A 13934-nucleotide genomic window follows, 5' to 3' on the forward strand; every position below is an offset into this window, starting at 1 on the left:
AACAGCAGCGTGGAAAACCCGCCCATGTCACCGTAAGTCACGTCAGAATCAATATTTTAGCCTTTCCACCGCAAAGGAGGCGGCTGGGCCCACGAGGTTGGTCCACGCTGCAGTTGTGAGCTTGACATACTTGCAAATACCCCTTCTCACACACACACACACACACACAACCTTGCTTGCAAAGCAATATAGGCTTTGTAAATAAACTGCTTACTTCTTAAACACCCACACTTCACTTTGCTCATTGCACACATGTGGACATAAAGTAAAAGAAAGGCAGATTTTTCGTGCATGGGTCTACACACACGCACTCTGTATTTGCAGGGATGGAGTGGGAATAGACAATGGCTCAGGAAAAAGCACCGATCCAAACATAGCTGGGCGTATAATGCCTTTGTCCAAAAGCAGAGAGGCAATTTCACCACCGAACAGCGCTGCGATGAGAACCGATGTGTTATCCCAAAGAGTGTAATTTCACCACGCACACACACACACACACACACAGTAAACTTGCTCGACCTCACCTTCTTTGTTGTAAGTAACTGTATGTCTAACGTGTCCCAGCAAAGCCAGAATAAACAGTAGCAGGCCGTAGACGGCTCCGGTTTCACATTCAATCTGCAATAAACGCCAACGCCGCACCGCTGGGATCGTACATCCAAAGCAGCGATTTCTATCACGCCACCTAAAAATATAGCAGCACACAAATGGGCTGCTAGGGCTCTCAGGCCCAGATCAACAGACAGTTATCTCTGAATCACAGGCTACGTTTGTATTTATTTCTGGAGTTCAGTCTGAGCTAGTATCCCTCCCGTGTCATGGGCATAGTGCAGCGTTGTTAGCGTGTGGGAGAGTAAGGACCTCCAACTAAAACAAGGTGCCTTTATATGGTAAAAGCAAGCAGCGCCTGTTGGACGGCAGCGTGGGCCAGTTGGTTTCTACTCTCACTTGGAAGCTGTAATATTGCAACAACTATTGGATGAATGCCATTGAGTTTGGTACATTTATCCATGTTGCCAACGACAACACATCCTAACACCTCTGTTGATTAACTGACTTTGGAGAAATCCTCAGTTAAACTTTAAATTCATAGTTCAATACTTCCCATTAGCTGCACCTGATGGTGAACATGGAAACATCACACCTGCTGAACATCGGTACGTCAGCATCCTCATTGTGAGAATGTCAGCATGCTATGTTAGCATTGAGCTTAAAGGACCTCAGTACAGCTTTGCATTTTTTCAAATGATTGTGGTCTCATTGATCTTCGTTAACAACAAATCATGTATGTACAGTAAGCGCACACCAGCACTGAACACACAAGTCCAAATGTGGGCAGAAAGGGTCGGAGGCAGATCTTAATCATGTATTGATCAATTTATTCATTCTGTCAGGACACGTTTCCCCGTTGTCCCAAAGTCTTACACAAAGAAGTCATTGTGAGATGTCCAATTTGTTTTGACCAGAAAACAGGAAAGAAAGAAAAACCAATATGTGATCATGAAAACAGACGCACATTCAAAGGCCCGCTCGCTGTGACGCGGGGGCGCCGTGGTCGCTGGCTCCTTTGCTTGAGCCGTGTTTGATTTGCCAGTTACCCATCGGATCTCCCTAAGAGGTCCATAATGTACCACTGAAATCTTTTGTATTCCATTGTACCTGGAGGTAGGGATGGGGGGGCATGGGGGGGTTAGGGTACACTCAAAATGTACAAAAATAACTGCAAACAGGATTGTTAAGAGAAAACGCCCTCGTGTTGAGGGGTTCCAGAGCCACGATGAGCAGAACGCTTGGATGAACAGTAAATGCTCGCATGCACGTTGACACAGGCACTGATCTTGACTTGGTGCGTCCTCAGTCAGGAGACAAGAGCATTCTGGGAAGTGCGAGCTCTCCCAAACAAGGCAGTCAACAGGATTCTTTTTAAGAAATGGTCTGTTCATTCACAAGCAACCACACGCATTAAGCATTTTGGATGCACACTTCTTCTAGCTGAGGGCATAAAAACAGCATCGGCTAATCCGATGACACACTCGCAAGCTCTAATTAGCCTGATTTCTGTTGTATGGAAATGTGAAAAGTAACAGTAACAAATATCTTAACACACAAAAATAGTGGCTTTACTCCAGAACCTTCCTTATGATACAATACAGTACTCTCATTACAGGCTGACCCCACTGTACAGAGTCTGTCCAGAACAGCTCAGCAAGCCAGTGCTGAGACCTCTGGGTAATGTAATAAAAACCATGAAATACCAAACAAATGAAAAACAAAAGCGATATATAAAACAAAATGAAAATAAAACCGCAAAACCAAGCACAAGTAGTATAATCTATAATTAAGGCGAGTTAAAATATTGCAGAATAATTTGGCCCCTGTGATTTAAATAGACTGCCACAACAGTCAGAGCTCCCTGACTCTTAATCGCTGCAAGGATCCAGAGAGGGGAACAGAGGACGAACTGAAACAACGAAAAGAAAAAGGAGCAAAATGTAATCCTCTTTGGAGAGAAATTATTATTTTTTGGTTTCATTTGGTCTCTTCCTCAGGAGCGCGTTAAAGGGAACGGTGAGGAGCTCCTTACTGAAAAGATTTACAATAAAATAAGTCAAATTAAAAAAAGAAAAAGAAAAAAGGAACAACTACAGAAAAGGGGTTGAAGATTGGTAATGTGATTAACTCGTGTTTATCTGAGAAGGTTCATCTTTTGACGCGATGGGGGGCACCGAGATCAGAGAATAGAAAACTGGTGTTTCATAAACAACCTGATATGATGGATGACAATGCAGTGCCGTGTGTGTGTGTGTGTGTGCGTGTGTCCCTCCGTGTTAGTCCTCCCTCTGATTAAGAGCAGTCTGGCAAAGAATTAAAAGAGCAAAGGGGGGGAGAGGAAGTCAAGTTTCCGAGATACAAAGTGATAGCAATCCTCCTGTTTCCCCCCCCCGGGACTGACTGTCACGTATCAGGCAAAGGTCCCCCATAAACGGCCCCTCTGCTCCCCCTGTTAGTTAAAAAGGCGCAGGGTTAGCGGAGTCCACTTCCTGGGGTCGCCTCCTGTGTGAGGGGCCACCAGCAGGCCGTGCGGTCGGTTCCGAGGGTCCGAGCGAAGGTATCGGAGAGGAGGAGCCGTGGCTGCGTCCTGTTTGCACACGGCACGCCCCTCCTCCGTGAAGGCGAGGGGGCTCTCCGTCCTGTTTTCCCACCCGCTCACCCCGCCTTCACCCCTCCCCTCCCCACCCCTCCCCCGCCCCCGCCCCTCAGACCCATTCCTGCATGGAGCGTTTGCAGTACAGTATGTGGCGCGGCGTGCCCTTCCTCTTGAACTGCACCACGGTGTAGACCAGCACCAGCAGGCACAGCGCCAGCACGCACGGGATGACGATGGCCACGGCCTTCACCGCGTTCGCCTCGTTGTCCAGCTCGATCACCACGTCCGAGCCGTCGGCGGCGGCGGGGGGCCGGGCGGGGTCGACGGGCGTCAGGTCGCAGCCCATGAAGTCCTTGAGGATGGAACGCGGGTAGCCCGGATCCACCCGCAGGAACTGGTTGTTGAACTTCCAGTACTCCTTGCCCTTGTAGAAGTAGGTGAATCCTGAGGGGGGAAAGAGAGAAAACAGGAACCCTGTGAGTACGTCGTCGTATCCACAGGAGGAGGAGGGCAAGACAAGACTTGCCTCAGCTGCTCTGTAGAAACTTTGTAAATAGAATAATATCAGTATAAAGCCCAAGGGACAGTCACACCACAAGCTCAGTATTTAAAATAAAGTCAAATAACATAAACCTTCGAGTGACGGAAAGGTCGCCGGTTTCACGCGTCTCACAATGTAAAAATGGGGAGAAAAGCAGTGTGTCCGTGCTTAAGCTTCTTCAGGCGTTTTGTCTGCTCTGAGCTTAGTTCAGCTCTCGCTGTCAATACGGGGAGAGCGTTTTCTTTCTAATTAAAACACGGTAACAAACTCCTTTTTTTTTCTTCTCCTCGGAGAAACAAAAAGACTGATTGAACTGAAGCGCCGTGCCAATAACCCGCCAGGACAATCAATCGAGTCTGCTGCTGTGCCGTTGAGCCACCGTTTCCGTTTGGTCTCTATTGTTGGGCTCACGTGTCTCAGACTGTCCCTCAGGACTAATTAGATCTGGTCATAAAAGAGTAAACACACAGCAACCAGGAGCCCAACCCCAAAGCTAATATCACACAGCAGCAGGGTAAATGTCATCTGCTGTGGAGCTTTTCAAATCGCAAGAGTGACATTTGATTGGTACGGGGTTGTGGGGGCAATTCTCGCTTTGTCACAATTCATAAGTCTACTTACAGAGTTCCTAGAGGAGAAAACAGAAAAAAAAATCCATCTGTATTTGAGCAGCGAGCAAAGAAAATAGTGACAGAAGCTGACACCCATTTTTACAGCAAACATTTTGTCAATGAATAACTGTAATGTGACAATATCAAGTTCGACAAAAAGCATAACGTGTTGTGAATTGACCGCTTGAAGGCTGGTAGGGGCACAGAGAGCAAATCTAAAGGAGTGAAAGGCCTCAGATCTTATTCAAGGCAAAATGAAGGCAACATGGGCGATACTTGTTGTGTAACACAAAGACTCCCCTCACGTGGACATTTCGCATTAACCCGTCGCAATCGCATCACAAAGGCAACAAATTGCTAGTATCAAAAATCTCCTTTCTCGACATTTGGATCAACATGACAACATTTTCAGGAGCAAAAGGAAAAGGATGCAATTCTAAAGAGTCAGCTAAAAAGATTTTAGAGAACGTATTTTTGAGGAGGAGGAGGACGTTTCTAAGGTTTACAAATCTAAAATGAAAACAAAATTGAGCTGACACCAAATGACCCTGTTGTAACAGTCAGGGCTTTATAAAGCGCCGGGTGGGAGAAGACGTGAGGAAATTAAAAAGCCTTCCAAGGATTCACCTTAGAAGGAAAGGAAATAAATACTAGTTTGAAGCAATGTCCAAAGTCCACAGCAGAATATCCACTTCAAGCTCTTATCTCTGTCATCACTTTTTGGTGTTTATTGTTGCCCGGCAGACTGTGTGCTTACACAGCGGACATCTTACAACAAATGTGTGAGTAGTAGGAAATCACAGAAGAAGAACCGCCTACAGACTTGGTGTCCAAACAATTATGTCATCATGAAGACGAGCAGAGGGAAACCAGTTAAGCAGAACCCCATCCCATCATTTCTCCAGTGTCATTTGACTCGTCTTCCTCTCATGAAGGATCCCAGCTCGGCCCTCAAAGACGCACCGTGTGCAGTGTGTGCAACATGTGGTTGTGTAGAAAAGGAAACACCAGCCAGTCTGCACACACACACAATTTGTCCACCAAATTTAGAGTCCAGCTGAGTAGTGTGATTAGCTGCAAAAAAAAAAAAAGCTGTAATGGGATTTTTCCTTTCCAATCCGGCAGCAGCCTCTGCCCCACTTTTCTGCTGCACTAAACCCAAATGAAACGAAAACCAAGTCATTAAACGGGCGACGAGATTATTCAGATAAGGCAACAGATAGATGGGACAAACACACAGGAGAGAGAGAGAGAGAGAGAGAGAGAGAGAGAGAGAGAGAGAGGTGAGGCAGCCTGAGTCATGGGGGGTCAGGGCCAGGTCAGTGTCGCCCTGGAGCCTCCTCCTCTGAAGTGTGTGCCCCCCCCCCCCCCCCCCACACACACACACACACTATCCTCATCATCATCATCATCAGCGGCCGATTCACTGATGCCGGGTCACACGGCTCCGTGTCATGAGCCACTTCACCGCCTGCACTCAGTCGACCGAAGCGGAGAGTGAGCACGTGACGCCCGCGAGCACCCGTCACCCCCCTCCACCCCCCGCCCGGATACCGATCCACCCTCCACGCTCCGATTGATGCCCGCTCCACCTGTTCTCTGCCGGCAGACGAGCCCGGGCTGCAGATCTGGCAGCGGGACCCGAGGAAACAGATGGCGGGAGCCGTTCAGCACCACCTGGCCTGCTTTTTCCATCCCGGGGGCCGTGCCAGGACCAGGCCCAGTCCCACCTGGTACTACACATCCAATGGGAGAAGCTGCTAAGTGTCTTCACGCCATCAGACCGGCTCTTTGGAAGCTATAATCCCCCCCACACACACACACTACAGTGAGGGCCAACTGGCTTAAACCGGAATGAGAGCCCAGCGGTGGTCTTGTCCCTTTTCTCCTTTCCACAATCCCGCTCCAACTGGGTCTCGTGGCGCGCTGGGCAGGGTGGACGGATTGCTGCTCAGTCTGACGGTTGGACCAATTCAAAAAGGGACCTCTCTCCTTGTGTCCGCATGCGCAAACCGTCCACCCGCTTGCCTTCCCCCGACATCGCATGTACGCACGCGTGCCGCCCACCATGTAATAAGTGGGGCGAGTCTCGATCGATGTAACCCTGTTTTACCTCCGGCACTGAAATCAATGGCCGGCTGGCACACGCCGAGCGCTGTCATTGCCAAGTGAGAATATCGGGCGGGACAACGCGTACCGTTGGCTTTGTCCACGAAGGCCCCCTGCGGCGAATCAGGCACACCTCTCCACACTGTGACGGGCTTGGGATATCCGGGGTCCATGGTCCTCATTTCCTCATTGTAACGCCAGTACCTGAACAAAGGAACAAGCTATTATGTCTCATATCTCCTATCTTAATAAACCTGACACACCTAAGATGAACGCAGCAATCTGACTTTCTCTGCCGTAAACCAGCACCTGGGCTTCGGGTCGATCCTTTATGTTGGACGTAAAATCAGGCTTGACCCGAGCTTGGCTTTTTCTACCTTGGTAAAAATTACATTTTATAAAAAACAATATAGATTTTCTTGAATTTGTTATGTTCAAAACTTAAACAGCAGTTGCATTATGCATAAACCATCAATAGAGTGTGTATTGGAGAATTGGATAATGACAGCTGTGTCCGTATCCCCTATCGGCTATCCGTAGCAATGCTACTACACCTCCACTACAATCAACACAAAGCGAGCGAATATCTCCACTCCAGCTGCCATTTACTGTGTCGGAATTCTTGAAGGGTTTTTTCCTTAAAGCCCCTCATCATCTGTGAAGAACAGCGCTCCTCCTCCTCCTCCAGCTGCACCCACCTGTCCCCTTTAAAGAAGTAGGTCTTGGCCACGTCCTCCCACCACACGGCGGTCTCGATGCTCTGGGCCGGCATGCCGTGGCCGAACTGGGCGATGTCCTTGGGGTACCCGGCCTGCAGCACCGTGTCCTTGAACACCCAGAACTGTTTCCCTGCACGTCGAGAAAGAGAGGAAGGCAACAATTAGCAGGACGAGTAACAGCCGGGGTTACGCTCCAGGAGCAGCAGACGAGGAGGCCACATTTACAAGGACAGACGCGAGCCTTGTAACGAACGGCGGGCGATGACCTGTTGTCTTGTATTACTGTATCCGATGTTGACGTTCCCCTAATTTAAAGTAGGACAGGCGCTCGGTGACTAATTCTCCTTGCCCTTGCCTCCAGACTGGTTGGAGACTTTGCATCGCTGGCAAACGGACTCGGGTCGGGATGGGAAAACCTAAAGAGGCCCTTTGTGAAAAGCTTACAAGACCAAAGGATATTTTTTTTGGGAAGGACAAATATGTCATCTGATTTCTGTTCTGTGCCTTTTAGTCTCTAAACCTTACTCCCACGGAGTCATCGGGCTAAATTGCACGTCTTTGACACAGCGTGACCCCAGGAAGTGCTTTTCTCCGTCGCTGGGTGTAAACGGAGGAAGTGCGCGTGGGGGTGAGGGGAGCAGCACTGATTTGCAAGAGAGAGAGAAAAATATAGATATAAAATATTATTATGCCCCTCAGTCTTTGCCAAAACATGTCACATGGTATCATTTCCTCAAAGGAAATTTGATTAATCATTTGATATGACACTCACACACGCGTTCAACAACATTCATCACAGATACTATTAAGATGATCGTATCTTCTACTACATAATGTTATGGAATAATCTGAATAATAAATAGAAGTCATTTATTGCAAAAATGAAGATAGAAACCAAGCAGAGAAAACATAAAGGAAGGTACAGTGTCTACATGTATGCATTCGTGTAGCAGACTTTTTCAAAAGGTTAAACATCACATGTTACGGTCCATGAACTTGAAGACTGAGGGACTTTTTGAAAAGGTCACCCTTAAGATGACCCGGGCGATTCTCTTCAACAAATACAGGAAGCGGGTGTGAAATAACGCAGACATGATCCCTCGACCTGCTCTCTTGTTTCATAAAGGCTGTGCAGCTGACATTTGGGCTCCAAGAAGCGTTCCCACCCCACGGCGGAGGTGAGGGAGGGGGATTCATAGAGGGGGAGCGGCCGGGCAGCGCGTCGGCTGCATGTTAAGAGGCAAGGAGAGACCTGTAGTGGCCTCTTCTAGGGAAAGGAAATTCCTGTCATTTCACCCCGATCTCTTACAGCGCTCCACTCATTGTGGGTCACACTTCCTCTGGCCCTGACACACACACACCCTGAGATTAATGGACTCTCCGAGTCTTTTAAAAGAGTTCAACTTGATTCACAGAAAAAAAGAAAATATAATCCCTTCTATGTCTGGATCCCGCAATTTATGGGATTCTACTTTCTTTTAAAATTGGAGTATCCAAATTTGCATATTGGTCCATATAAACGTCTGGCTTGTTCTTACGAGCCGTGAAGGCTGCTTTGATGCAGTGGCATCGGCTTCAGCTTAATGACTAATCCCCTTCTTGTGCGCGCGACACTGTATGAAGAGTGTCAGAGATGAGAATGTGTCCCCAAAACAGACCCCACTCCCCCTAATGCGGGACGCACTGTAAGAATACGTGTTCAAGATTTGGAGCCTGGTCGGGGTTATCAAAAATTCAGCCGAATGACTTCTCTCGTTCTGGAAAATTTATTTGTCAGATCACAGGTCAAGTATCAGCGCTGCGTTTGCAAAGGCAGGAGCAGTTCAGGCAGCACACAGGCCGGAAGAACAACTAACTAACATCAGCAAGAACATCATGTTTTATAACCCTTGAAAGACAGAGAAGGAAATATTTCTATTGGCCCTAAACTGGCGTAGAGGAGGACCTTCCACCTCCCGCATCTAAGATCCGGTTACATCCAATATCCAGACTCCTGACTTAACGTAAACATCGTAAACAGAGTGTGTATGTTGAATAGTGTTGGTGTGTCTCTAACCCCCCTTTGGCTGGTAAATCTTCTAGTTGACCCGCAGACCTTACATTCCTCAGCCAGGACACAAACTGACTCCCCATCCTGTCAGACTCGTGTCTGCCTGCTTGGCAGATCCTGCTTACCCCCTTACCTAACTCTTAAATCAAGACAAGACAGCAAAACCCCCAACTAAGCCCACGAAAATAACTTTTGATTATCAGCACGTACTGCACAGAGGGTCCTGTTGGAAATTAAACAGCTGGGCTTCAGTTTATCAAACGCAGGCGACGTGTGTAAGGCTGTTTTTGAATATACATTGTGACCTTGACCACAATAGAAACGATGCAGCGGCCCATTCGAGCTCGAAAAAAGGTCAAGGTCATATTTGATTATCACAATAATATTTCCTTGCATTCATTTAGGCCACTTTTCACATTTTGACATTGTTGTACTTCAAAACCTGCCTGACGACAATCAGTCTGATTATTTCTAGCGGACAAAACTCTCTCTGCTTTCACACAACCTTTAACATGCAGGTACGAGCGCCCTCGTGGGAACGGAGAGAAGCAAACATGTAGTCGGAACACGTGGAGCGCCACATTTTATTTTCTGACCGACCCACTTCCCCTGATGTTTCACTCCAAATGGGGAGAGACAGCGTGAAGGCCTACTGGGGAAATCAGCTGTGAATGTACAAATGAAGAATAAATCTGTGCGCAATCCTGTTGCTACACAGTCTGGAGGAGGAGCAAAGTGAGACAATCGCTCTGCATCTCCATCAATCGCTTGGTGTTGGAAATAGAACGAGCTGGGGTGGAGATTGTGGGGGGGGGGGGGGGGGGGGGGTCTTGCTCCCCTTGTCTCTTCTCATCAACACCCTCTCTGTGAGTGTCGGCCGGACCTGCAGGACCGCTGTGCTCGTTTGCTGGTTCTTTTCTGCGGCTTCACGAGCACAGTGATTTTCATCACTTTTGCATACTAATCCTCATTAGCTACAGTGGGAGACTTAAACATACAACTCCCAGCACCCGTCCAATTGAAAAGCCCAAACTGGTGGATTACAGCAGATTTTCCAACCAAGTGGGCAAAACATTGCTTCACTCTTTCGCAGATTTGCATTTAAACTCCTACGCACAGATACGATCAAGGCCGCTCTTTGAGTGAGCATGATAACATACGGCAGTAATTAGAGATTAAAACAACAAAACAGTTGGCTCGTAAATATAGAAACACATTAAACGCATCCTTCCTCTGAAGGTTCCTTAAAAGACACGCGCATGCAGCTTATAGGAAAAGACACCAGTGCCATCGTGGACACAGAACACATTTCTATGGAGGCGTTATTTAAACTGGGCTTCAAAACCTTCAAAGCTCTCCGATGAGCCTCTGATGGTAAAACAGGCGGCTTACCTTTGAAGAAGACGAACTTGCCATCGCTGTTCTCGTAGACGGCATCTATCTTGGGCGGAAGGCCTCTCCAGAAAACACTGATGAGCATCGGGTAGCCCGGCATCACCGAGTTATCCCTCACCCGCCAGAACCAGTGATCCTGGAAGAGGACAGAGAACCGGGTCACGGATGGATCGACGGCGAGCAACATCCGGGGATCAATGTGCACTGACTCATCACGCACACGGTGACACGGTAACGCCGGTAGATCCGAACTCCTGATTGCAGAGAACCAACCCTCCCCCACCCCCCCCCCCCCCCCTCCGTGTTTTCAACCAGCGATGATCGACTGGAGCTGCTGCCCTGATGGCCTGTGACGGCTTTAAGATCTACCTTCTCGGGTTGCTCCACACACCTACAATACCATACTGGGGGGGGGGTCAAAGTGATAGCCAGGAGCTTTATGAGAGGGCCAAGACTGTCTCATTTCCTACGGGGGGGGGTCGGGGGGTCGGGGAGATGTGAGCCTGGCCAAGTGGAAGGTGTGTCTTTTTGATGTTGGATGAAACTTGATAACAGAGGGGGCCGAGGGGGGGGGGGGCGGGGACCCAGCTGCGAAAGCCATTAGGACGCCGCGAGGCGTCCCGCCCTTTGGCAATGAGAGGCTGATTGCGTCCCCTCCAAGAAAGCCCGAAACCTCACAGCAAGGGGACGCAGAGGGAGGGAGGGGGACATCATCACGCCCCGGCCTCATTCGCAGTGAAAGCTAAATAAACAGCCCATTTATCAAATACTCGCCGCTCTCCCCTTCTGTCTAATCCGATCGGTTCTCGCTCCCTGGACTCTTCCTCTTTCTTTTCATTTCCACTTGTCCCCCATTCCAATTTCTGCGTCTCTTCCTCCCCCGTTTGCTCGCTTGCTCCATACCTGCTGCCTCCCTCCGCTCCCCCGACCATAAATTTCAATTGTTCAGCATTTTCCTCCGTACGGGGACCCGGCCCGGTAATTGAAAACAGATCAAACTGAGAAATCGGACCCATTTGAATCCTGACTTTATAAAAGAGAAAATGCTTTTTCTCACACTCTGAAAATAAAGCTCGGGCGATTTGATTGTAGGATATTTCAGCCGGCTACATAGAAGAATAGAGTTTAAATCGGCGTAGGTGAATTTTTATTCTCAAATTGTTCACGTCTGTGGTTTCATGCAGAGCCGTAAGGGGATTACAATACGCCCTGTATAGATCAATTCTGCTATTAACAGATCAGATTATTAATTAAATGGACTTTGAGAGGAAGAGACAGTCAGACACAATTTAAAATCATGAAAGTATTCAGTTTTTTTTAGCTAAACCCAACAAAATGTGTAAAGCTTTATTCAACTTAAAATATGAAAATAAAGTAATACCTACACACACATATGTATGGGGACGACATTTTCTTAAATGCAAAAAAAAGGAACAACAAACTAGAGCACATATATATAACCTGCTTCTAATGCAGATGATAAAACACGAGAAGGACACGGAACCATCATGACAATTGGATACGATGAAGATGGTTGGAAATCATTGTGTGTGGATAATAAAAAAGAAAACCAAACACAAACTTTTGTCATCAGACATCCAGCAGCATGTGTGTGTTTGAGGGAGCCGTGAGCGGAGAAGATGACAGACAGCGGCGCTGTGGTTAACGTGGCGCCCGGCCTTTCTCGCCTCGACTCGGCGCAGGATGCGGGTTTAAATAATTCAGGCGGTCCGAGGCTTGAGCAGAACCGCGACTTTTATATCCTTTCATTAGATTTCCTTCTTACTCGGCAGCGTCCGAGTTCATTTATACACGTAGCAATGTTTGTGCTAAGCTAGGCTAACGGCCTCCTCGTTCTGTTTAGCGTACGCGGTGTCGTTCTCTGTCTTTGTGTCAAACACATCTACGATGGAGCTGCCTTTGTCGGCACACCCCGCTGTAGCAGCATTCTCCCCCCCTCTCTCTCGCTCTCCTCCCGATTACAGGGGGAGGGGGACACTGAGCAGAGCGGAGGGCTCGCTGCCCACTTGGCCACCGTGTCCTCATTAAAGGACTTCGGGATCAAAGCTTCGCGTCCAACGCCGGCGGCGCCCGAGAGGCCGAGATCCTGAACCGCGAGGCACCCTGCGGCGTCCCAGAAACCCCCCGCTCTGAATCCGTCCACAGCGGCGGTCTCTCACTGTCCCTCGCTATGAGGACGGCGGCGTTTGCCCCCCCATCACAGATGACTGAAGGCCGGCAGAATCGCATCGATGGTCGCTAGCGACCGTCAAAGGGGACAAAGCCCCTGAGGACAAAGAACAGGTCCAACCAACAGCCGCACGCGTGAGTGACGCCATGCGGCCTGAGGGTTCGCGCGTAGGTTGAACCTGGAGCGCCTGCCGCCATAAAAGATGTAGCGGTGTAACGTGACCCGGGCTTACGCTGGGAACACCGGATCCTCCGTCGCCCCAGAGGAGAGAAAAACGATCGGCCGTAAAAACCAGCGCCTTAACAAGCGTGACTCCTAACCTGCGCCCGTGTGGGTTATATGGCCTCGAATAAATCAGGGAACAATACGTGTTGCTCCTTCTGTTCCGCTCGGGAAATGGAGAGCGTTGATGTTCTTGTTATTTGGTTACTTTACCGACCTACTACAATCTCCAACCTCCTGTATGGGTACGTAATATAATAGGCAAAGTTAAAGAACCGCAAAAAGGTGTTTACACACACCTGTCCAAAGCATTCCAATAATTACTTAAATAACGTCTTCCGTTGCTCTAAAAGGCAGCTTTCCTACGTTTCAAAAAATTAACCCTGATGATGTCATGAGGGTCACTGCGTTTTGGGTTTTGAAGTTGCAGGTGGGTTAGAAAGATGGGGGCACTTAGGAGGCCGTCTGTGCAATCAAAGACACTTTGGGGTTGCATCATGGGAAGTGTAGGATCCGGCGCTTTGAGGCTCGACCGAAGGGCTAAAAGGTCAGGAGATCTTTTAATAGAATCAGCGTCTTAATGTGTCTGCCAGCTTCACAGAAGTAACTAAATGAGTCATTTGCTGCACTACAAACGTCTGCTGTAATACAGAATACATTTGCCTTCATATATTTACATATGGAACAGGTTTGTTTTCGCTCTTGATGAGCCGCACTACATTGTGATTCTGAAAGTGGAACATTTTAATATTTTTGTAAAACATTAACCTCTGTCCCTGAGGGGGGGAAGGGTGATGCCTGCTTTCAGCCCCGTGGGTTGTCATCAAAGGTCCCAGTGCATTTCAATATCAGAACTAACTGTTTACCTAACAAAGGGCTGTATAAAGAGGAAACACTGCCTGGCAACAGCAGACATTTACATTATTTTACAAGTTTCAAAGGAACAAA

General features: G+C 48.3%; 1 protein-coding gene across 2 annotated transcripts in view; it reads right to left on the bottom strand.

Annotated features, from left to right (window-relative positions):
* Positions 1-1358: 1358 nt before the first annotated feature.
* mmp16a (matrix metallopeptidase 16a (membrane-inserted)) overlaps positions 1359-13934 on the bottom strand; it is a 46423-nt gene continuing 33847 nt past the window's right edge. For both annotated transcript variants that reach the window (XM_040167238.2, XM_040167237.2), the window contains 4 exons: positions 10571-10709; positions 7108-7258; positions 6498-6613; positions 1359-3592 (listed from right to left, as the gene is read on the bottom strand). In XM_040167238.2, the coding sequence (XP_040023172.1) occupies positions 3258-3592; positions 6498-6613; positions 7108-7258; positions 10571-10709 (741 nt within the window). In that variant the 3' untranslated portion in view covers positions 1359-3257. The remainder of the gene's footprint in view (positions 3593-6497; positions 6614-7107; positions 7259-10570; positions 10710-13934) is intronic.

Source organism: Gasterosteus aculeatus, chromosome 21 (genome assembly GCF_964276395.1).
Source record: "Gasterosteus aculeatus chromosome 21, fGasAcu3.hap1.1, whole genome shotgun sequence".
Taxonomy (NCBI): Eukaryota; Metazoa; Chordata; class Actinopteri; order Perciformes; family Gasterosteidae; genus Gasterosteus; species Gasterosteus aculeatus.